This window comes from Abramis brama (genome assembly GCF_963993115.1).
Source record: "Abramis brama genome assembly, chromosome: 17".
NCBI classification, from domain to species: domain Eukaryota; kingdom Metazoa; phylum Chordata; class Actinopteri; order Cypriniformes; family Leuciscidae; genus Abramis; species Abramis brama.
The window spans coordinates 32,100,858-32,127,738 of record NC_139979.1 but is presented as its reverse complement, the minus strand read 5'-3'; the positions used below and the strand labels follow the sequence as shown (position 1 = coordinate 32,127,738).

General features: G+C 38.4%; 3 protein-coding genes across 7 annotated transcripts in view; 1 reads left to right on the top strand and 2 right to left on the bottom strand.

Moving 5' to 3' along the window:
* Positions 1 to 1,907: 1,907 nt before the first annotated feature.
* On the bottom strand, positions 1,908 to 7,320 carry clec3ba (C-type lectin domain family 3, member Ba). 2 transcript variants are annotated; one of them, XR_014603211.1, is made up of 4 exons: positions 7,152 to 7,320; positions 6,815 to 6,910; positions 2,922 to 4,034; positions 2,043 to 2,735 (listed from the first exon to the last, which is right to left on the bottom strand). XR_014603211.1 is itself a non-coding variant. In XM_084089096.1 (3 exons), exons 1-3 carry the CDS (start codon positions 7,246 to 7,248, stop codon positions 3,634 to 3,636), a joined length of 594 nt encoding a protein of 197 aa, XP_083945222.1. In that variant the 5' UTR covers positions 7,249 to 7,320; the 3' UTR covers positions 1,908 to 3,633. The 2 variants fall into 2 exon arrangements, 1 of the variants encoding a protein (XP_083945222.1); XM_084089096.1 differs by having other exon boundaries at positions 1,908 to 4,034.
* A 1,420-nt stretch (positions 7,321 to 8,740) lies between these two features.
* fez2a (fasciculation and elongation protein zeta 2a) lies at positions 8,741 to 23,282 on the bottom strand. Of its 3 annotated transcripts, XM_084089222.1 has the most exons (9): positions 22,929 to 23,282; positions 20,834 to 20,942; positions 20,625 to 20,738; positions 20,037 to 20,169; positions 19,390 to 19,640; positions 16,499 to 16,579; positions 14,310 to 14,385; positions 14,136 to 14,201; positions 8,741 to 10,279 (listed from the first exon to the last, which is right to left on the bottom strand). In XM_084089222.1, exons 1-9 carry the CDS (start codon positions 23,213 to 23,215, stop codon positions 10,263 to 10,265), a joined length of 1,134 nt encoding a protein of 377 aa, XP_083945348.1. In that variant the 5' UTR covers positions 23,216 to 23,282; the 3' UTR covers positions 8,741 to 10,262. The 3 variants fall into 3 exon arrangements, 2 of the variants coding, with proteins under 2 accessions (XP_083945348.1, XP_083945349.1); XM_084089223.1 differs by lacking the exon at positions 16,499 to 16,579; XR_014603218.1 differs by lacking the exon at positions 8,741 to 10,279 and having other exon boundaries at positions 14,154 to 14,201; positions 16,410 to 16,579.
* A 1,269-nt stretch (positions 23,283 to 24,551) lies between these two features.
* cnih4 (cornichon family member 4) overlaps positions 24,552 to 26,881 on the top strand; it is a 13,112-nt gene continuing 10,782 nt past the window's right edge. Inside the window, exons 1-2 of one of the 2 annotated variants that reach the window (XM_084089224.1) lie at positions 24,552 to 24,691; positions 25,053 to 25,121. In XM_084089224.1, the coding sequence (XP_083945350.1) occupies positions 24,623 to 24,691; positions 25,053 to 25,121 (138 nt within the window). In that variant the 5' untranslated portion in view covers positions 24,552 to 24,622. Of the gene's footprint in view, positions 24,754 to 25,052; positions 25,122 to 26,881 lie in introns of both variants that reach the window. The other variant, XM_084089225.1, reaches the window with a different exon arrangement.

The window sequence follows — 26,881 nt, the reverse complement described above, 5'->3', positions numbered from 1 at the left end:
AGGCATAAGCAGACTGTACTAAAACATACAAATGAGATCATACAAATCCATATGAATTAGCCACCAATTCGCCAAAGCATAAAATAGTTACAAATAGCCATATTTGGAAATTTGACATGATGCTAGAGGCTCAACTGCAAACCCATCAAAACTACTCTTGTTTTATGGTTTTTGTGAATCTGCTGAGCTACTTAAAAGAATAGTTCACCCAAAAATGAAAATTATGTCATTATTTACCCTCAAAATGTCATAAAACTGAATGAGTTTCTTCTGTTGAACACAAATGAAGATATTTTGAAGAATGCTGGTAATCAGAAAGTTGACGGAAGCCATTGACTTCCATAGTAAGAAAATAAAATAAAAAATACTATGGAAGTCAAAGGCTACCGTCAACTGTCTGGTAATGATGACAGAATTAAAATTTTTGGGTGAACTATCCCTTTAACACCAGGGGGCTTCTGCTATCAGTTGTGTCTGGTTATTAAACGGATGATTCTTCGATCTAGATTTAAAACTAAAGTGTGAACCCTGCAGCAGGGACGCTATTGCCAGGCCATTAAGGGCGATATTATATTTATCATTACTTTATTAAATCCATCTGTGTTTTGTTTTATGTAAAATATTAGTCATTCAGAATGCTATAGCTATATTACCAATACAATTTTCTCAATATCAACTGAAGCATCTTTACACTGCAAAGGTGGAACAGAAGCTGTATCTGACATGGCGTTTGTTTATTTCCACCAACTTTTTAATGCTTCTCAAAGGTGGCATACTCAACATTTGTATAATGTACAGTAAATAGACCACGTAAAGTATAAAAATGATTAAATTAATCTAAACACCTCCGATTGGCCACTGCATTCACAAACATTATTGGTTATAATGCTCTACACTGAGAAAAAAAGGCATAAAAAGAAAACACAAATGCAATATTTAGTCTTTTATTGCCTGATTTTAGGGGAAAATCTTCAGAAAGAATTAAAATATGGTAATATGGGTTAAACAAAGGTAGGCTACTAGATGCTTGTTGGTAGCTAAAAGCCAAATTAATTGGTCGAACTAATTAATAAAACAATATGAAACATCTGTGCCAACCATCTTCCCAAATTCATAATGATAATCAGTGATAAATATGTTGTCAACGAAGTGAAGCGTTAAGGTCTCTCTGCAGGGATCACATTCCTGAGCGACAAAGACATTCAGTTCTGGATTCAACCAAAATATTTCAATTTTAACATTTATTTTAAGGATTTAGCACTGTTTGTGCTAAATTATGATCAAATTCAGTTATTCAACAACGACCTAGAATCAGCCATGGCTTGTGTCATTTTGGAAGCATAAGTCGAATTGAAGAGCATCAAACCACACAGGAACTGCTAGTCATCTGTTTGACATTAATGAAACACAAAATTAATGACACTTGGAAACTTAGATTAAATTCACTGGTCTTTCATTTCTATATTCTATCTGAAGAGTTGCCTTTCGCCATCCTTGATGGTACTAAATATTCAACAATATTATTGATTTGACTGCAATGACTCTATTGGAGGAGAACTGAACTGATGCTTTATAGATGAAACTGAATAGTTTAATCATTGATTATCTTTACAACAGAACTGAATCAACACTGAACTGACTTAAGCTGAACAATGACACTCTTAGAGCTGCTGTACAGCCGAAATGAATTCTGTTTGCATCATTGAATAATTTTCATATCACTGTAGGCTAAAGCTGCTTTGAAACAGCTTGTTTTGTATAAAGTGTTATATAGATAAAGGTGACTTGACTTGATTAATTAGTAATGCTCTGAACATTCACGTGCAGGAGAACATGGGAATTACTTGACTCTGATAAACATTTTGATGTTAGGCTACAGATGAACGTGTAAGACTGAGGATAATTTTCAGTGAATTCCTTGAAGCACTTGAGGTTTATTTCCACTGAATCATTTTCACACTGAATACCTGTTACACACGGGTTAGATAAAGGTAGAATCAATGAAGCTCCATTTCCAGAAGTATGTTGTGTAATACTTTTCTCATGATCTTGCACAAGCCTTATAATAGGCTATGACATTTTATTGTGTTTCTGTTATTGTCAATGCAAATTAAGAAGCCATTACAGAGACAGAAAAACATTTGCAGGAATTACACGTTTTCAAAACAAGAATTGAAAAAGGAAAAATGTGTACATTCCAAGCCAATCTCATGAGAAACCTTGACTATTTTACAAGTTGGCGATTTTGCATAAATTTTTAAAATTATTTTTTTTTGATAAAGCATGAATGTCTATCCCAAACCTAACCCTCAGTGGGGCGTAAGCAGGTCTTACAAAACCATACAAATGAGATTGTACAAATTCAAACGAATTTGCCAAAATGTAAAACAGTTAAAATTTACCATAAGAGTTTTTTTTCTGTCACTTTTTACATAAATGCACAGTTCCTGTTAGTTTATATAATAATTATAATAATACATTTTTTGATTACAATTCAGTGTGTATTTGTGTCAATATAAACTCATTTGTGAACATACTTGTAAACATAACTATGATGATGGATATAATAAAGATCCAATAGGGTTCCACACATTCTACTGTTTACACTTAAAAATAAAGGTTCTTTATTGGCACCGATGGTTCCATGAAGAAACGTTACCATCCATGGAACCTTTCCATTCCACAAAAGGTTCTTTATAGTGGAAAAGGTTCTTCACACTAATGCCAGGGACACACTTAAAGACTAGCTAAAACATTCTAAGACTGAACTGAACACACTTACAGACATTTCAACGACTCCAGCAGATTTTAAACACCGACTGAACGCAACCGTCTCTGACTCGGCGCGTTTTGGCATGATCAGTTTCAAATTACATTTATAATCTGCCTTACAGTCATTAAGTGTGTCCCCGGCTTAAGACAAAAATTATTTCCATAAGTTTCTTTAAAGAACGGTTCACTGACGGTCAAGGTTCTTTGGGGAACCCAAAATGGTTCTTCTATGGAATAGCTGTGGAAAGCCCCTTTTGGAGCCTTTATTTTTAAAGTCCCCCTGTAGTCAATCATTTTATCCCTTAAAACTCACATTTGATCACCAAAATGACATTTAAAAAAAAAAAAATTCTTTGAAAAAAAATTCTTCATGCCTTAAAATAGCTTGAATGTTACTTTACACCCTTGCCTCATTTAGTATACACGGTTCTATGAATATGCAAATTAGCCCCGCCTCCGCTCACTCACTCAGCTCAGAGATCCACTCGTTGACGATCACACGTTGATCTGATTGGTTACAAGTTTGTAACATAAAAGTTTGTGAAGTCAGAAACACCAGCGATTTCAAAGCGTGTTTTTGAGACTGTCTTTGGTTCACTGCAGTTTTAAGGAGAAAATACTCAGCAATGGTGATCTTTAAAACATCACATAGACGTATAAACAACATTAAAAGCTTGATTTTCACCACAGGGGGACTTTAAGAGGCATCATTAACAATGATGAGCAAACAAAAAACAAAAAAAGCTTTTTGGAACCTTTAATTTTAAGAGTCTAAGGACAATGCAGTGTCGACATACTTTTGGTTGTGTATTATATATGTTCACCATGCATCATATTATAGCATGTAGCTCTACCAAGAGCTCAGACGATGTTGAACTGGCAGACAGACGCCTTTTCACCTCGGCAGTCCTCGTCGAACCACTTCCCGTTGGCCGTGCTGGACAGGACGGCACAGTTCTGGCTGCGGCCCCCGTCAGGCTGATGGGTGATCTCTGATTCCCAGTTCTTAAAGCGTGTTGGTGAGCCTGTCTGGTCAGTCCACTCACCCTCCTTTAATATGTCATTTAAACCCAACCAGACGTGCCCTTCTGGCCCGATGGTCTGCCGGACGTACCCGTACAGCTGGTCGTTCTCATCGCCAGAGAGAGGGCTGCTTAGTGTCCCACCTTTTGCAATGCAGTCATCGTTTGCCGAGTGAAAGGTCTTCTTCATCGTGTCTGCAAGAAAACATTTGCCTGGGATCTTGATGCCTTTCAGGCAAACTGAAGAGAGAAGGAAAGAGCTTTAGGATCAAATAAAAGTCAGATGTGTTCGTCGTGCTGTTATGACCTGTGACTAACACACAACAGACAACACTGAATTTCACACACCTCATACTTGTATATAGGAGAGAATGTTTTCCTGGTACAAGTACATCAACAACAAAATCCTGCAGACATTACCCTTGTGAAACAGAAGTGCTTCATTTTATTAAATGTGTATACTTGCGAGGAATCTTGGAGTTATTTTTGATACTAGTCTTTCATTTGATTCTTTTGTTCAGAGTACGGTTAAATCGTCCTTTTTTCACCTCAGAAACATAGCAAGATTGCGTCCTATGCTAAATTTCTCAGTAGCTGAAAAGCTGATAAATTCCTTTGTCATCTCTAGGATAGATTACTGTAATGCCCTTTTCGAGTCTCTAAATCCACATTAAATAAACTGCAATATGTAGAGAATTCGGCCACCAGGATATTGACTGGGTCCAGGGTATGCAATCATATTCCTCCAGTTTTGGAGTCCTTACACTGGCTCCCAGTCAGATTCAGAGTTGATTTTAAAATTGTGATGCTGACATATAAAGCATTGCATGGCTTGGCTCCACATTATTTATCTGAATTGTTAAATTCCTATACCCCAAATCGCAGACTGTGATCTTCACAATCCAACTTGTTGGTTGTTTCTCATACATGCTCATGATCTAAGGGTGACAGGGCTTTCTCTTCATATGCTCCTGTCCTTTGGAATTCTCTTGATCTTAGGGAAGCTCAGAACTATGACATTTTTAAAGGTAGACTTAAGACATATTTTTTTTAAATTAGCATTTGATTGTTGATGTTACCTTTTATTTCAGCTTTGTATGGCTTATTTTGTGTACAGCGCTTTGGGAAGTTTTTATAAAATAAAGTTTATTATTATGTTTATTACTTGTATTTTTTTTTTAAATAAAAATATATTTTTAAGATTTGAAGTATACGAGATATATTCCCTTTCAGTCGGTCACGTTTGACGTCACGTTGACGTACCGACGAATTGGGATCCCTAACAAAACACCACTGTTATTGTCCCTTCCAGTGCCTTCAAACCTCCTGATCCCCCGCACGTCCTGGGGTGGAAGATGGGACAAGGCTTACGCCGAGAAAGTCGATCACTGCTGTTCCGCATGACCCATTCAGCGAGACTATTGGATAACACTGGGAGAGCATGCCCTTTCATGTTTTGAAAAGGATGCTGTGGAATCCGCATCCTGTACCTGTAGGGAGGTGTTACACATATGGACTGGCGTTCGGGCAGTACAACATATGGAATGTCTCTGAGGTGGCTCCGGCCAAATATGGAGGGAGTCAGCACCGGCAGGGAGGGCAGAGTGGACTCTGCCAAAAGACAGAGGCTCACCATCAGGAAAGCCGTACCGTGAAAGAATACACATATGGGATCACCGTAGGGATTACCACATAAGGGCACCTAGCCTATAACAGGGGTCAACCACTGGGCGCACTTACGAGTGTTAGGCCTGGCGTCAGATGCTCCGCCACATCTGACTGCCGAGGGTGGTGGAGGAACTCAACAGGGTTCACCAACTGGGGAACTCTACTGGAGCAGAACAGCGCACGCATCTGGTCCATCGGAGGGGAATGGCGCAGAAAGCCAACACTGAGTGGGGTTTCTGGTGTTACTGGCTACTTGAGGCACATATCCAGGCACGATTCGTCGACCGAAAATGCTTACAGGTCCCCGACCCTCTTGATGAGGGGTGAAGGCGACAGGATTTAACCTTCTCGCACCCCTCAGAAACCTAGACTGACTCCATAGGAGACGTACTGCTACCAACTCGAGGCAGTTGATGTGCCAATGCAGTTGGGGACCTGTCCAAATACCCGCAGTTGCATGCCCATTGTACATGGCCCCCCAGGCAGTGGTAGAGGCATCCGTGGAGACCACAGCATGCCTGGACACTTGTTCTACGGGAACTCCTGTCCGTAGAAACACAGGGTCCGACCACAGGCTGAAGGCTTGGACAGTGAGGCAGACAGATTACAATTTCTGTACCTGAAAATCTCGTTTTAAACCTACATGAAAAACCTGAAAATCACACTTTATTTCATTTATATGTTTGTTCTGTTGTATTTATTTGTGCTATTGCTCGTATTTTGATTATCTGTTCCCATTTTATTACTTACTGTTTAAATGAGTTAATCTAGCAGCTTTTGGTGTCATAACCTTATTTAATATGGTTGAATGTATCAAAATTAAGGAGAACAATACTAGGCTTATTTTATAGGCCCATTTTCTCTTCTTCACTTCATTATTTTTTTTTTTTGTGCTTAGGCTCGTTTAGCTTACACTCGAAGGTGATTGGGCTCTTAGGCGAGATCCCAATTCGTCGGTAAGTCGACATGACGTCAAACGTGACCGACTGAAAAGTAAAAGACATTTTAAAATCAACATTTTTACAACATACCATAAATATTTAATTATATGATATTTCACTAGTGACCAATTATTTTGAGTTTGAAAAAAAACACACAAAAAAAACATGGACTTTCATAGTTTTGATTGCTTTATTATTATTTATAAAATATAAGCATAAGAATAATATTAAAAAAAATAACTTTTGACCAGTACTTACCGCTGGCTGATAACAGAATTCATCCTAAATTGTAACTTTGAAACAAGTATTTTCTCTAAAGCTGCTTTGAAACAGGATGTATTGTGAGAGGCGCTATGCAAATGGAATATTTCAATCTCTATATTTTAATTATAGATATACTTTATTCAGTACCTGTTTGTAAGGCTTGATGTTCCTTCAACAGATTCAGATCCTGCACAATCTGATCGATCCGTTTCTTCAGCTCCTCAATAGCAGCACTGTTCGACTCTTTTTTTTTTTTTTTTTTACCAGCACAAGGACAGAATTTACACAAAATAAACAAGCAAACAAATTCAAGATATGCAATATGTTTTCAAAACATTTAGACTGACTTAACAACTTTTAACTAATTTTGTAAAATGTATTAAATACTACCTAATGCAAACTATTGCATAAAAACACAAAAAGAACAAACAGAAATGGTTTATGCCGTGTAGAATTGTTTAATCTTAAAGCATTTTCTGTTTACCTTTTTTCTCATTCTTTCTCTTTGTAGAGCTCTCCTCCGGGCTGGACCGCACCAGACAAACGACACAAAAAAGAAGCTTGACGGCTTTGAAATCCATATCGCTCACGTTAAACTGTGTGCAGAAGCCCCTGATCTGCTCTACTGAAGTCAGGCTGGCCGTCACGAGCTGCGCAACAGCATGAGGAACAGATGATTTTCATTTAACACCATGTTGAACAGATCAACAAGCCTTTTTTCTGGCACTGCATTATTGCAATACTGCACTGCGAATTATTTCACATTATTATTGTTATTATTATAATAATTATAGTAGAAGAAGTATTATCTTGTATTGCACTGCATTATTTACTGATCAATGTTTCTGTGGCTTCTTGATGCAGCTGTTAATCATCAATATGAAACCTTTGTATTTATTATTGTCCTGTAATTTGCAACCAATGCATTTTTACTAGGATCATGAATTAGTGTCTATCCAAGCATTTTGTATAAACATGATTTACATTTGTTTGTGATATTGCATTACATCAGCGCTATAACCTCACTGGGTGGAGTGTCATCTGTCCGTTCTCCACACTCACAGACGCTTGGCAAGCGTGGAGTAATATGAAAAACATGACGCGTGTTAACTAGAAGCACATGCAGCTGTTATAACCAGTGTTGGGGAGAGTGACTTTTAAAAGCAATGCATTAACATTACGTTCTGCCCTAAAGAATTAACTATTTGTGTTAGTTACTTTTCACCGAAAGTACAGTGCGTTACGGTACTTTACGTTACTTTTTCTGGGCTGGGCTTTCTTGTTTGTTTTTTAATAATAATAATACAAGTTCTATTTTTTGGCAAATGTAAAGGCCCTTTCACAGCAAGTGAAATAAATGAATAAGCCTCAGACTGAAGGAAATGCAGACTCATGCCTGTACGGTAGAGGGCGCCGCTAAAACAAGACTCTACTTTAGCAATAAAAAGAAAAAATAAACTCAAATGTGGTTCATTTAAAGTCATTTTTGCTTATTTGTATGGTTGATATGATCATCGAATGTCAGCAGCAAAGACATGGATTAACTCTTTCCTCGAAAATGTTTATTTATTTATTTATTTGTTATTTGCCAGCCACCCCAAAACGTTTTTGAGCTGACTTTAATGGCCCCCAGATTATTTTGTTGTATGAATATCTGAACATGCAATATATTAAAAGAAACAACAGAGCCTCTGAATTGTATTCTAGCTTCATGCATTTATCAAGGTTGATCAAAAAGTTTGTTTTAGTTGTTTAATGGCAGATTCCCTCTGTGACTACATGCCTGTGATGCCATAAATAAATATTTATTCCTGGCAATAATGCTGGAAACATTTTCAATATTCTCTCTAGTTAAGACTATATACTGGCTCAATAAACCTATCATGAGAAATATTCACTAGCATAAAAGTGTGACAACTAGCCCCGGTCTCCAGTTTCAAGAGAAACTTGATGCAGTTGCAGATCACTAGCAATAATTTGTCAGGCTAATGAATATTATGGTATTATCCTTCAGGATTTAGCAAATATTCATTTGTCTTTGAAGCAGAAAAGAATGAGAAATAGATCAATACATATTTTTTTAAATATATATTTTATTGTTTGCTTTGAAAAGTATAAATAAAAGTAAGAAACATAACTCGCCATATAGTTTATACATATTATACAAAACAGTCAGACACAATATTAGTATCCGGTCATATTAATTTAACGCAAAGAACAAACTAAACCTCTGATCTGAATCATTGACCGTTGATTGCAGTCCAGCTAATGAGTAAGTCTCATAATGCAGCAGTTCAACAGGCACACGAGCAGATCTCGCGTTCACACACCGGCACAGAGCGCGATCTCAGCATGTAGATTTGCTTAATAAGGCGTAATGTGTGTCAAATACTGTCACGCACCGGATGGCTGGTCAGCGCCTGCATAGATTCAAACACACAGATTCTCAGCAGTAAAGCTCTGTTTACAGTGAACTGATGTTTAGTGACATAAGGCATGTTAACGTGTGAAAGAACACACATCTGAGAGTAGTGTTGTAGATCAGTGGCTCTCGGCTGGGCTCCTTTCAGGACATCAAGTGGACAAACATTGTTTATAGTTCCCAAGTAAATACAACGTTTAAAATCAATATTATCATGAAATGCACAGCCTTTATGACAAAATATGACATTTGCAAAACTGGCAACATCAGTCTGTCCCAGGGTTGCCAAGTCTGCGGTTTTCCCGTGGGATTGGGATACCTTTAAATAGTTGTAAAGGTTTTTTTTTTTTTTTGTTGCTTCTACGGGTTGAAGGTTTGACATATTGCATAAATCACATTTGACTGAATTGCTTATATCGTAATATTTTACTTCTTTGATAATCATCCAGTGATAAAACTGTGCTAGATAATGAACATATTATGAATACATTATGATTTTTATGATTATTACCATGTAGTGATTTTAAAGTTGACCCATCATTTGAGATCCGCTGATTTAGATCATTCAATACTTTGATAAACTGATGTTTGGTGAAACCCACACCTCTCTCTCGGACAGTAATCACGCAGCATTAGTACATTAGGACAATCCACCTTATTTTAAACGTAAGATTAGTAACGTGAATGTGCGAGGCTTCCGAACAAATACAGTCCGTTATGCAGCTTGATATCGCAAACTGGTATTTGCTGTCATATTATTTGAACGTCCTATCGTAAATAGTGATTTGAAGCGCAAATTTGACCATTCACTGCACTTCGTTATTCTTAGTTATGTCCCTATAGCGGCTAATGAACCAGAGAACCGGCACTTCGCAGGATCTAGCTTGCGTGTTGCAAAATAAGGTGGATACTGACATTTACATTGAGACGAGCCCTAAAATCCAGATCTGCATTTGTCCTCCAATCACTAAATACACACACAGCAAACCTGCAAACACACACACACAGAATACTGCAAACTGTGAGGTAAAACATGCAAAATACAGTCCGACACATCAGTACAGAAGAACTGAAGTCAAACACATCGTGCGTCGATCAACTGACAGTGAGAAGGTCAAATCTGAGGGAATCCCCGAAGAAGCTTCTTCAATACTCATGACGCGACTCCTCTCGCTAGGTGGGACAGAGCACTGTGAACGAGAACCATGTTCAAGGTCTGATGTATAATAACAGAAATCATCATGAACAGATCAGTGCTTGATAACAGTAAAGGGAGAAACCAAAGGAGAATTTATGAAGAATCTAAATGCTGATTTTTTTTCCATACAACAATAGTTTATAGTGACCATCTGTCAGGATCCGACAAGAATCAAAAACACTATAATTGAAGAACACGTATGAATCATTACAATGTCTTTTACTGTTGAATTTGAATATATTTAGGCTCCTATTGTAACCGTTGGCTCTCTTCTTATTATTATGAGTTTATGGCCGCCTATAGAACCGCTTGGAGGAAAGTTATGAAATTTGGCACACAGATAGAGGACAGTCTGAACTTTAACCACAGCAAAAAATTAAGTCTCTAACTCAATCCCTCTAGCGCCACCAACTGTCCAAAGTTGCACTCATGTTTACGCTAATAACTTTTGAACCGTAAGAGCTAGAAACTAAATTATTGCTGATTCCTCCAATTTTAATGCAGTCTTCAGTGTCACATGATCCTTCAGACGTCATTCTAATATGCTGATTTGACACACAACTATTATAAATTATTATTAGTGCTCAATTATGAATAATGGTTCTTATCAATGTTGAAAACAGTTGTGCAGTTTTCACCCTGGAAACACTTTTTTTAAGGTTCTTTGACAAACAGAAGGTTCAAAACAACAGCATTTATTTGAAATTTAAATCTTTTGTAACATTATAAATGTCTTTACTGTTATTTTGATCAATTTAATGCATCCTAGCTGAATAAAAAATCATTTATTTAAATTTTGTTATCTTACTGCAAACTTTTGAATGGTTATCACGGTTTCCACAAAAATATGAAGCAGCACAACTGTTTTTAACGCTGATAATAATCAGAAATGTTTCTTGATCATCAAATCATCATATCAGAATGATTTCTGAAGGATCATGTGACACTGAAGACTGGAGTAATGATGCTGAAAATTCAGCTTTGATCACAGGAATAAATTACATGTTACAATACACTCACCTAAAGGATTATTAGGAACACCATACTAATACTGTGTTTGACCCCCTTTTGCCTTCAGAACTGCCTTAATTCTACGTGGCATTGATTCAACAAGGTGCTGAAAGCATTCTTTAGAAATGTTGGCCCATATTGATAGGATAGCATCTTGCAGTTGATGGAGATTTGTGGGATGCACATCCAGGGCACGAAGCTCCCGTTCCACCACATCCCAAAGATGCTCTATTGGGTTGAGATCTGGTGACTGTGGGGGCCATTTTAGTACAGTGAACTCATTGTCATGTTCAAGAAACCAATTTGAAATGATTCGAGCTTTGTGACATGGTGCATTATCCTGCTGGAAGTAGCCATCAGAGGATGGGTACATGGTGGTCATAAAGGGATGGACATGGTCAGAAACAATGCTCAGGTAGGCCGTGGCATTTAAACGATGCCCAATTGGCACTAAGGGGCCTAAAGTGTGCCAAGAAAACATCCCCCACACCATTACACCACCACCACCAGCCTGCACAGTGGTAACAAGGCATGATGGATCCATGTTCTCATTCTGTTTACGCCAAATTCTGACTCTACCATCTGAATGTCTCAACAGAAATCGAGACTCATCAGACCAGGCAACATTTTTCCAGTCTTCAACTGTCCAATTTTGGTGAGCTCGTGCAAATTGTAGCCTCTTTTTCCTATTTGTAGTGGAGATGAGTGGTACCCGGTGGGGTCTTCTGCTGTTGTAGCCCATCCGCCTCAAGGCTGTGCGTGTTGTGGCTTCACAAATGCTTTGCTGCATACCTCGGTTGTAACGAGTGGTTATTTCAGTCAAAGTTGCTCTTCTATCAGCTTGAATCAGTCGGCCCATTCTCCTCTGACCTCTAGCATCAACAAGGCATTTTCGCCCACAGGACTGCCGCATACTGGATGTTTTTCCCTTTTCACACCATTCTTTGTAAACCCTAGAAATGGTTGTGCGTGAAAATCCCAGTAACTGAGCAGATTGTGAAATACTCAGACCGGCCCATCTGGCACCAACAACCATGCCACGCTCAAAATTGCTTAAATCACCTTTCTTTCCCATTCTGACATTCAGTTTGGAGTTCAGGAGATTGTCTTGACCAGGACCACACCCCTAAATGCATTGAAGCAACTGCCATGTGATTGGTTGATTAGATAATTGCATTAATGAGAAATTGAACAGGTGTTCCTAATAATCCTTTAGGTGAGTGTATATTAACATAGAAAACAGTTAAATAAAATTGTAATAATATTTCACAATATTCCTGTTTTACTGTATTTTTGATGTGGCCTTGGTGAGACTTCTTTCAAAACCATTAATAAATATGAATTATTCCAATCTTCTGATTGGTTGTGTATGTTTTAATGATCAAGTCATTCAGATCTGAAACCAGTCAATAATGGTGAGTGAGTAAATAATGACAGAATTGTCAGTTTTGGATGACACTATCCTTAGACATGCATCAGGCCACTACAGGAGGAATAAAGTGAAGCGCACACAGGGGATCGACTGCATGTAACTGAGCAGTGCTGACCGTTGCCGGGTAGCTTTACAGGGAGGCTAGAGTGCAATGCGATCTGTTGCTACGGTAACGGCGGGAGACAAACACAGGCGCACTATGATCTAAATGCTCATTATCTATTAACTAAACCTCTGACAAACCTCACAGACCAGCACTAGAACAAATCCTGCAAGAACAGAGAGATCATGAAGGAGGACGAGCAGAAGATGATACTGGAACTGAGAGTTTACATGTAACAGGGCAAAATAATTCTGCATTAAGATGACTTTCTATGATGATCAGCTCCATTAGTTTCATTGTTAATTCTCTGCAGTGGAACACAATCACTTTTAATTGCCAGGGTTGTGCATTATGCATAACAGGACGCAGAATTGCAATCTGTAAAATCTTTGAATCTGAATCTAAAGGTGCATTAAAAACTTTGCAGGGGAAAGAAAGAAAGAAAGAAAGCAGGACCGGATGTGACAAGTTATGAAAACTTAATTTCTGAAACACTCACTTTTTTAAATGTTTTAAAAATGTTTTTTCTTGGTTATTCGAACATTAAAGAAATATGAAGACGGAAAAGTTCATCAATGGCGGGGAAAGAGTTAAATGTTCTAAAAACATTCTGAAACAATTAGTAACATTTAAAAAACGTTAGCCGAACATTTAACTTTTAGAAAGAAAAAAAAACATTGCATGAATGCTGTATAAATAATGTTTTTGTGAACATTATTAAATACCAGATAACTTTAAACAAACGTTCTCTCAATGTTACTGGAAGAACGTTTGTTTGGAACGTTAAGAGAATATTTCCTGTTAGCTTGGGATATTTTTTATAAATTATTTTATAATATTGAAGTGCCATGTCATACAAAACTGGCTGAGTAGACACTGTCAGAATGAGAGTCGCGTCCATAGTGGATCTCTGTTATTACATACATTTTTGCTCATTTCCATGTAAGATTCCAATAATTGCGAAGCTGAAATTAGATGTATAATTAGGCTACAACACATTAGTGCAGAGAAATTAATGCACTATGGAATTTTCCGATTCACATTTATCATTTTGATGTCAATAAAGTCTCTGAATACCGTGTGCTGGACATTTTATGGCGCTGTATATGGCAAAATCGTACACAATTATTTACGCTTGTTGCAAAACATGATCGTTTGTTTGTCACAGAGCTTATATTTTCTGCAGTAATCCAAAAGTCAATGGAAAAATCCTATTGGTGTTTCGTTTGTGTGATGTGAACTTACTAAAATCCGTCATCACTCTTCTTAAATTAGGCATGTCTGTTAGTTGAGTGTTGTTACCTTTGAGGATGTAGTCCGTGAGGAGGCTTGGGACTTTATCACTGTCATCTCTCATGGCTTCTAAAACTGCAGAAAAGCCAACGTTAACAATGATAGGTCAAGATTTATATACTATTGACAACTTGCAGCAGAGAAAGCAGAGCATTGGTGTGAAATCAGAGCACTTGGTCTCACTTTTGGTAAAAATCTGCAGGTCTTGGACTGATGGCGGCCCGTCTTTCCTCTCGTACGGGATTACCGTTGTTACATACTGAATAAAAGATGAGCACAGATGAGAGGGGTTAAACATGCACTGCATGATGGGATGTGTCTCAAAACAGTGTGTGTTCACTCTCTCTGCACAGTGTTGAAACTACTTTTACCTTTTTAAAATGTATAATCAGATTGTATGTCAGTATTTCAGACAGTATTTATGTGGCACAAAATCAATAAGGATCTCTATAAGTTCTCTATAAACACATTACTTGTACAGATACTTTTACACTAAATTAAACTAAACACCCGACACCATTTTCAGCTAAACACTGAAAACTTTTAATGTTTTGGCCGTTGATTTACACGACAACGATGTTTTGGGGCGTGAAAACGCAAACTATTGAAAATGGGATTCGAAGTGCAAGTTTTTGAAAACGATACCGTTATCATCTCTGTGTAAACTACAAAAGCACAAATTTGTGAAAATGGTGACGCATGCGTATTACGTGTTCAGTCTATAGGCACGGAGTGTTTTTTACAAAGTGACATCGCCACCTACTGGCCTGGCAGCAGAATACAGCGCTTTTAGTTGTTTTTGCAGATCCGTGTGAACGGAGATCATTTTGACAAACGTAAGGGAAAAACTTTTTTGTTTTTAGTACATCGTTGACGTGTAAACGTACCCTTAAATAACTCAGATAAAGCATATGACAAGTTAAGCACCAACACAATAACAGGGTCAAGGAAATAACTCCCAAACTTTTTTTGTCAGCCAAATACTTTTGACCTACAATAATTTCCTAAAAAGTCCCTTTGATATTTGAAGTTAATATTTAAAAAATTTAACAGCACATGTGCATGTTGATGGTTCTCTGAGGACGGTTAATGGTCACATGAAATGCATGTAAACAAATAGCATATTTAATATTTTTTTAATAATTGTTTTATTTTGACCCTTTTCACAGAGCACTTTTCTATAGTTAATATTGTAAAACTAGCTTGTACGTTTATATTATATTTGTTGTAGTTTCCGTTCACCACTACAGAAGTTTACCTAACTACACTGCTAAAGTGGCAAAAATGTTTAATGGTCTTTTAATGGTCTTAACCATTTTATTCACAAATCACTGGTCAGGAAATTAGCAAGAATTGCAAAATATACTGTAGATAAAGTAACTTAGCACGGAATAGCCTTTCCCAACTTGCAGACAGATTTTTACAGGAAGAAGAGTCTGTGTTGTCCCACTCAATGTTGATGGCTTCAAACAGTTCATGAGTAGTTGAAAAATTCTCCCAGTTCATTTGAGTTTAATGTGAGACCAAATATTCACTATAGGATTCAAATCTGGACTCTGACCAGCCAAAACATGAGCCTTTGGCCATTGTCTTGTTGAAAAATAACATCTGATCATTCCTCTTTTCATTTGAGGGAAGCAAGCCATTCTGCAATATTCTCCTGTACTCTGAAGTATTAAATGACTTTATACAGTAGCTCACCAATACCAGCAGATGAAAAGGCTCCACACACAACGAAACCTCTTCACTGTGGTAGAGATGCATTTATTACTATATTTCTCAGCAGATTTCCGCTCTGAAGCAACACCCTGCGACTCGTGTTTCACTGTGACTCATCACTCCACACACAACTTCCCATATTCTGCCGAAAACTTCACTCTGTCTTTGATGTTTTTCTGAGACAGCAATGGCTTTTTAAGTAGAGCATTTGCTAATTTCATGACCATTATTTTGTGGTTAAGACAATGAAAAGCTTAGTGTTTAGCCGTTTTGAGCTTGACTTATTTCTTTCCCCGGAGTGTATGACGTAAGTGACTGTGAAAAGGGTCCATAGTAACAGTGTAAACTATAAAAACACCAATATTTCATTTATTCCCAATTCTGAATAAATTAATATTTCCCTTAGCTACATTTTCACACTGGATGGCATTTTTCACCAATTCTGGCCCGATGCAGCATAACTTTGCTAACTAATCAAGCATAATTTTGCTACTAATTCAAATCAGCCTTAGGATTGACAGCACGTCTATGCCCAAAAAAAAGATAACTGGGTATTTAACTCACTAGGCTTCAGCTGATAACATACTAGAGCTGAATTTTATGAGCAGATTCGACAGTCTCAGAAGAGAAGAGGAACCAAGAGGAATAGCCACCTGTTTCTCACCGCCCCCATTCCTAAAAGTGTGCCGAAAACCATTCTGAATGGCAGTAGAGATGCCCTCCATGCTGAAGCGCTACAAGAGCAGAACAGAGGACAGAAGAGGAAGAGACAGGGACAGCGAGAACAGAGAATATAAAATCACATCAACTACAGCAAGAGGTAATTGAGGAAGAAGAAAGGGATTGGGATTGACAACTCAAATGTGTTTCCAGACCAGTAGCTACTTGTGATCGGATATCGTGTTTCAGGGTTGTGATGGGAACAAATGTGGTAAACTAAATCTCAAGCGCAGTTGAGCTCGTACACCATTTTTGATGTGCTCTATGTGTGTGTGCTGATCAAAGTTTACACTAAAAGCCTAAATTAAATCTGTTCATCATATAAAACGATCGTTTCACTTCAAGGTGGGGTATGGGATTTGCAAAACGGCCGGCAGATTTTGAAAATACACAACTCAAATGGTCCTACCTTCTTTCCTTTGACTCCACCCATTCAAAGAACATGGACATGGATGGGGGGAGGGGGGTTTGGTACGACCGTTTGATTGACACACTTACTGTCCAATGATTCTAGGTGGTCTTGGAAATGATTGGCTGGAGTTTTTCGAGTCCTGCCCGTTCCACAGATGATTAATTTGCTTAATTTTCATTTCAGTGCTTCTAACTGGGTTAGGAATAGGATTTCAAGTGATTTTGAAAAAATGGCCAAAAAAGAGAATTACATACCCCACCTTTCAGAAGACTTAGATTAAATCGCTTGATACTTTTAACATGTCTTTAGAAACTTTTTGAAGCATGATAATGTTGCTTGCGTGGACTTAAATGGATAAAAATATAAGAAATATCTTCATTTGTGTCTTATGGATTTGAACTAACCCTTTGAAGACAGCATGAATCTGAAGTTATGACCGACTTTACCACCATAGAGTGATGCATTTCTGAGTGAAAAGGCTCATTGAACAAGACAAAAACAGGGTGGGACTTGATTTTCTCCACTGGCTGTTGGTTACATGGTGAAAAGTGAGCGTTGTTTACCGGAACGAATGCGACTGGCTTAAAAATGCAACGCAGTCAGCAAACAGAAATATGCATGATTGAATATATATTTAGTTATATTAAAAAATACCCTGGCCCTTCCAAGCTTCGGGTCAGAGGTCACTCTTCTGCCGGAACCAGATTCACGTTACCACCGGAAGCCAGTGATTATAGTTTATAAAGTTATAAATATGGATATTTTTCTTACAAAAACGCATGTCTTCACTTCAGAAGGCCTTTATAAACCCCTGGAGTAGACATGTGCCGGTATTCGGTAATGTGATAAACCGCGGTAATGAATATGCACGATATTGTTATCGTGGGCACTTCAAAATACCGTGAAAAATAATAGATCAGAATTTAGATTTTTAGAACGCGCATTAGCTTATTAAACACGTGCGCACTCTGATGTAAACAATCCCCACATGAAGCACTGTGTGCATGCGGCGCAGTGCGCGCTCTAGTCTAATGTAAACAATCCTCACATGGAGAAGAAGCATGGCGGAAGGAGGAACGCTGCCGACGATTTATCCCCCTTCTAAAAGCAGGGCTGTCAACTCTACGCATTCAGGATGCCACACATCCATTTTCTCACGCAGAGAAAAATCGCGGAGCAAAGAGGACACTGACACCCGACAGACTAGACAGAGCAGGTTACTTTTGATATGAAAAAAATTATCAGCTCTCAGGTTCTGTCCATTTTATTACGAAATTTAGACAATAAATACTGTTTTGGTGCTTGTAATGTGACGTGACCGATCGCTGTAGCGCCTCAGTTCAAGTAAACCGATCATCTGTTACTTTTTATTTAAAGATACAGTACAACTTACCGAAAGGTATATATGCCTCATACATAATATCGATCAATCAGTGTTTTTCAGCCACGGAAAGAGGTCAATAAAACTGCAGGACAACAATTATGTCACAGAACGTTACATTTACCTCAGGAAAGCCATTTAATGACCAGCACGTTAGTATTTTGCTAAATATGTGCACTATATTACATATTTATTATATTTTTACTTGTGTCATTACATAATTGTTATTATAATGAGAACCGCATTATATTTAATTTAATTTGTTATTTTTAACCTTTAATAATACCAGCTGATAGGGCTCTCTGTATGTTTACAGCATTATGTGAGATGTATTTTTTTCTTCAGAAAAATTAACATGTAGGCTATCTACTGTAGCCTACCTAATATTTATTTAATATTGAATCAACATTGAATTGAAATCGTGAAAATTGTGTTAAGCAATAATACAAACAGTAGCCTACCAGTCATTGTACCATGTAAACATTGTAACATGTTGTAACTAAACTTAATACAATTCTGTTTAGTTACCAAATGTTTTGACAATCACAATTACACCTATTGTGATGCAAGTTGTTTTTTTTACATCCCCCGGCCCCAATCCATCCATTTCTCTTGTGCAATTAAAATATCGTGATAATACCGTATACCGTGATAAAAGCTTAATCAATTAATCGCAGCATGAAAATTTGATACCGGCACATGCCTACCCTGGAGTCGTGTGGATTATTTTTATGATGGATGGATGCACTTTTTTAGGCTTCAAAATCTCAGGTACCATTCACTCCCATTATAAAGCTTGGAAGAGCCAGGATATTTATTAATATAAGTCTGATTGTGCTTGGCTGAAAGAAGAAAGTCATATAAACCTAGGATGGCTTGAGGGTGAGTAAATCATGGGAAGATTTTCATATTTGAGTGAACTATCCCTTTAAGAAAATACATAGGGTCAATTCTGATTTTGAAGTGTGTGTGAAACGCCTAAAAACCCCACACAAACGCTTCCACTACATCTAATGACTCCTGCCACTCACAGAAGACGGCAGCCTCTCTGATCCAGACACGGTCTTCACCCTCCTCTTCTTCTTCAGCATCTCTCGGTGCAGCTTCTGCCGGTTCTGTACGTCGATGAGAACCGAGATGAAGCTGTTCTTCACCTCCTTCTCGAACTCCAGCTCATCTCTCATGGCCAGATGCTGGACCAGCTCCTCTGAATATCCACGTATGACCGTCTCCACGTCCTCCAGCTCATCGTTCAGCTCCTCGACACACATCAGCTTCACTCCTGCACAGAGAACACACACTCTTTCAACAATTCATTTCAATTCATGTTTAGTTGTATAGCGCTTTTCACAATACACATCATTTCAAAGCAGCTTTGAGCCCACATTACAGTTTAGAGTGATCTGTTATCAGAGGAAACATGCATTTCAGAAATGTACATTGTGACCCTGGATCACAAACCAGTCTCGAGTCGCACGGGTATATTTGTGGCAATAGCCAACAATACATAGTATTAATATTAAATTAATTTAAACACAATGTAGTAATTTAATGCAGATACAATGAGCTCATTGAAGTAATGCATACTTGTTTGTTAACAAATGATTATGACAGCATAAAATATAGCATTGGTGCATGTTAACAACCCCAAACACGTCTTCCAGAGGGACATACTCACTGTCCTCGTAGATCTGGGAGCTGTGAGACCTGTGGCTCTTCTGAGAGATGGATGAGAGGTCTGAGTGTGAAGCTTTCTGCTCTGAAACCATCTCTGGTGAGTCCTGCATCAGCTCCTCGATCTCCTCAATGACCTAAACATGACCATTCGTTTCAGATATATACAGCACACTGCAAACACACGTTTGGGGTCAATATATGCTTGGCCATTGTTTTTTTCTGGTTATTTTGCTCTGTTATCTATGAAAGCTTGTTTCCGCCACAAAAAAAAAAAAAAAAAAATGTAATTGTGACTTTTTATCTCACCATAGTTTATATCTCACAATTCTGAGAAAACGGTCACAATTGCGAGCTATAATCTCGGAATTTCAAGAAATTAAGTGAGAATTGCAAGACGTAAACTTGCAATTGTGAGGAAAAAGTCTGAATTGTGAGGAGAAATGTCACAATTACCTTTTTTTTTATTTTTTTATTCCGTGGCAGAAACAAGCTTCCATAGTGGAAGGCTGTACGATACTTTAAATGAACTGAAATAATTCATAGAGTGTGTTTTCTGGACAGCAGGGATGAGTGTGTTTCACGTCCACACCTGTTCAGCCGTAAGCAGCGGCTCCTCGATGATGCAGGACACAATGATGGAGTGCATGTCCATCTGCTCCCTCAGGTCCTCATCATCAGACAGATCCAGGTTCACACGCTCCCGCTGAGGGAACGACATGGAGCGAGCGTTAACGCCGCCTGAATCCCATCACTGGGATGAGTTAACAGCACAGACACAGGTTCTGGATTGAGACTCACCGGTCTGTCCTCAAGGCTCAGCGCTGAGAGGTGAAGCGATCGGACTCTAGACTGACTCCAGTCCACTGGCATGACGTTGCTATAGTTGTCCGTGAGAGCATTCCAGATCCTTCATGGAGACAAAAAAAGAAGAGTATATGACCAAAAGAGAACTTCCTCCCACAAAGGCCCTGTTTAGGGCCTAGTATTAAGATCGGATCGGATCACAAGTAGACGAGGGAGACATTCCTGTTTACACCTGGTGTTTTAATCCGCCTCTTCTGTCCACTTTCAACCACTTCTGTCCTGATTTATTCCAGGGGAGGGTCTCAAACGACCTCTGGTGTTAACTCTGTGGGGCTCAAGCTGTGCCATCTCCGAACCAATCTGTCTTTTACAAACTATCTAACGTTGGCAACGGTCTTCCTTCAGCTAGGCTCATCTCTTTGAAGCTTGCATGGCCATTAAGTAGTTAGCAGGGAGTTTCTCTAGTTGGGATTATCCCTTTACAAGGTTCGGTGTTTACAGTTGTGGAGGTCTTTAGTTCGCCTCGACTGGATGGCGCCCACTTAATTTATGGCCCTAGATTGTTCTGTTCGAACGAATCATTTCTGTCCGATCATCCCTCAGATCCCACAATGCAGACGAAGTTTAAGTCCTGTCTGGCTAGCACGCTTCCCGTAATGTTTACGTGTTAGGTCAGTAGGAGCAGAACAGGCGTCTCTTGTGGCTGTTCGAACATATTCGATCACATGAGCGTTTACACTACGAAAGCAATCCAGTCGAATGTGTTTTCTACCTCTGGAAGTGGCTCTGGATGTTTTACACCCCGTTTACACCTATATTTAGCGTCTTAATACCAGGTGTACACAGGGCCAAAGAGCTGATAGACCTTAGTCAGGGTAGCGCCATTTTTAATGTTTGACGGTAATGAAAGTGAGGCTGTGAGGGGAAAGTACAGTGCATTCGACAAACTGTCTGCGTGATGTCATTTTCATGACCAGGCGGGTCCATCTGCATTGAATTCAATATGGCGTCTAACTATATTTCTGTGGAAACCGTAATGCATTTTTGCAGGATTTTTTGATGAATAGAAAGTTCAATAAACAGCATTTATTTGAAATCGAAATCTTTTGTAACATTATAAATGTCTTTACTGTTACTTTTGATCAATTTTTTGTGTCCTTGATGAATGAAAGTATTAATTTCTTTTGCTGACAACAAACGTGTACATGCATCCATACATGAATATTTATTTGGCCAGATTCTAAATCAAATTTGATTTACATTACATTTTTACTTCCATGTCCATGCAATGTCGCATTACACAATATAATAACAAACTTAGCAGCACCTGCAAACAAATGATGAATTTTAACCAACTCTAGTCCAGATAATTACAAAACCTTTTTAAAAGAATCTTCACACAGCTTTTTCCAGTCACCATGTCAGAAATGACAAACAGAAATGAAAAAAGCACCTTAAAAATAGTTTGTGAGCCAAATGCAAACACAGCTTTTTACTGACTAAATTTTTCCCATCCACTGTAGTTTTAAAATAAAATACAGTGCCTATTTGATGCATCATTTCAGTTTTAATTCTGTTATGCTTTAATCAAAACTGAAACTTGAAAAGTGTTTGAACAATCTCTCTGAAATAAGTGACACTTTGTTATTCCTGTCTTTAAGAGTCCAAATAAATTTTTTTTTTGGGGGGATCATGCAACTATATAATTCGACTATTACTATACAACTGTTTACAATTTAGTTTGATTATCTCTGATCAATCATGCCTGTTTACAAGAGACCGTAAACAACAGCATCCAGTCACGTGACCTCTGCTGATGCACAGGAATTCTACGTGCCGACCATTCCCACTCCGTTAACTTAATAATCAAACTCTATCCTCTGTAAACAGTGCAATGGAAATGCCACAATGACACAAATTAAAGATTAATGCATTTTAAGACAGCATCATGTCATGCATTCATTAGATCCACGTTGTTACTGTCTGACATCATTCGTTCAATGGTCCATTGATGAAAATAGCAACCGTGATGATGTACATTAATGCAGTGTGGCAGATTTTACTCTAATGCATGCTTTTATTAACTTACTCATCACATTTCAGGGTCGTATCCTCATTTATTGACGTCACTGGATAGATAGCGTCCGGTTTAGAGTCTACATTTTGGAAGCATAACTGTAACTTCTCGTCGAAGTGTTTGATGATCTCGTTCTCAAGCGCGCTCTCGCTGTCTGAAACGCCATCCAGCAACAGCGACATCTCTTCAGTGCTCACGTGAACGCGCTCCAGAAGAGTATCATTCCGTTGTGTTCCGCCCTTGAACGCGTTGAAATCTTGCCACCCATCTTCATCTCTCCGCGATGAAGGCTCCGCCATAACTGCAAACGCAGAGACGCCCGGCTCTAAAGGCACGGACAAAATCACGAACCCTACTACGGCGAAAGCTTAGCTCATGAATATTAATTAGAACAGCGAGGAAACCTTCAGAGGCCAGCAGCGTGAACTAATTAATATTCACCCAACTACAGCCAGCGTGATGCTTTTCAGCCAATCAGTTAAACCCGTTGTATGAACGTCACGTTGCGTAATTAATATTAATGAGCAACGATTTCACCATAGTATGCCTAGTAAACTTGCCTACTAGATTATAGTATTTCTGCAGCATTGGATTTGTAAACCACACCGATTCTTAAATATTTTATGTAATACCAATGCAGTCATTTATAATGTAACGAAGCGAAAATGTTTACGAATACTTTGTTAAACTCGGCATGGGAATGGAAATACCAGCGTTATACGCATTAGACCATATCCAATTTGTGAATGAATTTTTTTGTTTTTGTTTTTTGGTCAATGAAGAAATTGAAATTGTTCATAAAAGTGTCCCGAATAACTCACGAATCATATTGAATCATTCCGAGTGCTTCTCAAACTCACTGAACCGATAATCGTTTTATAATCTATACATCTCAATCTATAATCTATTTTTCTCCGAGAACCGATCAGTAAGAGCATTTGGTTTGAGAATTTGTCTGATTGGGCGAAAACTGATGAGATCAACATAGCCTACTGGAAATATGTTTACTTTTCATGCCATTTTTGTATGGCAGTTTTATTATTATAATATGTTTAAAAATAACGTCCAAAACAATTTCAGGCAATTTATTGAAATTAAAGTCGGTATGAAACAGAAGTTGCGACAGTCTTTTCTTCCCTATTGTGCCATATCCGAGTGAAACCGCTTCTGGAACAAGAACAAATGTAGGGCTTGATTTGTACATGGGTAATTGATTGGATGGTTGTGGTTTGCTATTGGTGAATCTCATATGAGTGACAGGTTGCCCCGCCCTCGCGCCAGTCAACACGTCATCAGCTCCAAGAGGGAGGGGAAGTTCTGCTTTTCCCCCCCGCCTTTTCAGTGGAAGCTTTAGTCATGGCAATTAATTACTTCGTTGCAGTGGGTTAGAGCAAAAATCATTTTATAAAAAACACAGCAATATTCCATAAAAATATCGTCAATTTTGATTTCATGCTGACTAGAAATTTATTTGTTTATCTGTTTATTTTTAAAAGCATTTATGTTTATGCTGTATTTAGATTTTTGAATTCTATTAAGTAAGTGTTTATTGAGGCATGTTGTGTATTTCATTCAAGCCATCAAAAGTCTTTTGTTGTTGAATGATTGGGTTCCGCCGAACGGTGGCGCTCGTGAGATTCAACACTGTCGGTTCACCGCGAGAGAAGAATCCCACCGGAAGCGGAAGGGAAACCGGAAGTGCAGAAATGGAGGCTGCCGTGTTCATTCTATCACTCGTCGACTGCTGTGCTTTAATATTCCTCTCGGTTTATTTCGTATCCTTTATTAACGCTTCGCATGAATGAAGATGTCTTTCACTGACCGCGTCTCAGCAGGGGTTTGTTGTGTTGTGCTTCATGTTAGCAGGAGCTGCTCGCTGCACACTGTGATTGCGGATTCTTTAGTTTTTGTTAATCATTAATGATGATTTATCTTTATAATGTGTGTTTCACTCTATTACTATGTTTTAATACGCTTCACTGAAGCTCAGTAATGTGGGATTATAGTGATTTCTCTTTCTGTCAGTGGAGGGATGGCTCTTTAACAGGGTGGCAGATCTATTTGAAATCAATTACAGATATAAGTTAGTTATTAATCATTATTTCTGATCTGTGTACTTCCCCTAACCCTGCTCAGATTATCACTCTGTCTGATCTGGAGTGTGACTACATCAATGCTCGATCTTGCTGCTCCAAGTTAAACAAAGTAAGTCTGGATTGTGAAGTTAAACGTGAAAATTCATTAATAACATGATTGTATTAAGTAATGATTGGCAAATAATGATATCCATCCATCTATCTATATATGCGTGTGTATTTACATGTGTGTGTATATATTTATATGTAATGTGTATGTATGTGTGTGTGTGTGTGTTTTCCTCTTCCTTGGAAGGATAGTGTGTGTAATTCATATATTTTATTTTTTTCCACTCAAGTTTCTGATTATATCGTTTGTGTTTAAATTAATTAATTTCTGTTTGACATTAAAGATGCAGTCCGTAACTTTTTTTGGGTTAAAAATGATCTAAAATAAATGTTTGAGCGAGGACATAACCAGCCAGTGTTCAACACTCTCTGCTTGCCGTAGCTCGACTCAAACCGGTAAGCTTGTAATCATGTGGTACTGGTGGATTTCCGCGGGAAACTCGAGCATGCGTCATTACGTCACATCTGAACACATAAAGAAGAGTCTCGGCTAGTCGGCGATGAGTGTGAGGATGCTGGAGATTTATAGCCTTTTCTCACAGCACTGGATATAATTACACTTATCAATTTGATGGCGGATCCAGAAAGGTTCAAACGACAATCACCAGCGACAACTAGAGATTCACCCGCTGTAAAACACGAAAGACTTCAGAGTGGCTACAGAAAAATAGAGACTGCAACCCATGCGAAAACACGGATAAATATCGGAAGGGCATTACATGTAGTCACGCAATGCTGATGTTGTTAACATTATCAATTTGAGAACAAAGTATAATTTGCACGATTTGACGTGATATGATAAACGATCGTTAGATTTAATCAGCGTGATTTACTGCAATGCTTTTTTCCCCTTAGTTGGTCAGAACTAGTGGATGTTACTTGTTCAGATTTCACATTTTCTGGTGAAAATCTGTGATTGCGAACGCCAGGATCCACACCGGCTGACAGCCGCACATTCTCCTCTAAACACTGGATTCATCCGCGCTGTGCCGAGCCGAGGCACAACCCACGTAAAGCTGATAATTCCACGAATAACTGCAATTGCAGATTTCTAACAGAGATGGCGACAAAGAGGAAAAACTACGGACTGCAGCTTTAAAGGGGACCTATTATGCAAAATTCACTTTTGTATGGTGTTTGGACATAAATGTGTGTTGGCAGTGTGTGTACACAACCACCCTACAGTGATAAAAATCCACTCACTCCTTTTTTTAAAATCTCCATAAATCATAAGCAGTCTCTCCAAACGACCCGTTTTCAGAATGTGGCTTTAGTGACATCACTAAAGCCACAGGCCCCGCCCCCGAGTGTTGACTGACACCGCCGTTATAACTTAGACCCGCCCTGATCGAGTTCACTGTGAGTTGTACACATCAGCCATTGCTGCAGCAATGCACTCACGAGAAGCGTCGAAGCATCTCCCAAGCGTTGAAGGTGTTGTAGCTGGATGTATTCATTCACATAGCTCTTTTTATTTACTCTTGAAATCTGCCAGCCACTGAAGACAAGGTGGATTAATTTTGTTTTAAAAAGAAAAAGCTCCCTCAACTCTACAGAAATGTATGTAAGTTACTTATGCACTTCTTATACTGTTTACTCAGCTCTAACAGTGATTTTCTGAAGAAAAACTGATGCTTCATCTTTTGTGTGACATACAGTAAACTTTATTAAACTCATCAGTATATTTTGTGTCATCATTCAGACAATTCAGATCGTCAGACGGAGTCCTACAGCAGGCTTGCATTAATAGTGTATACAAGC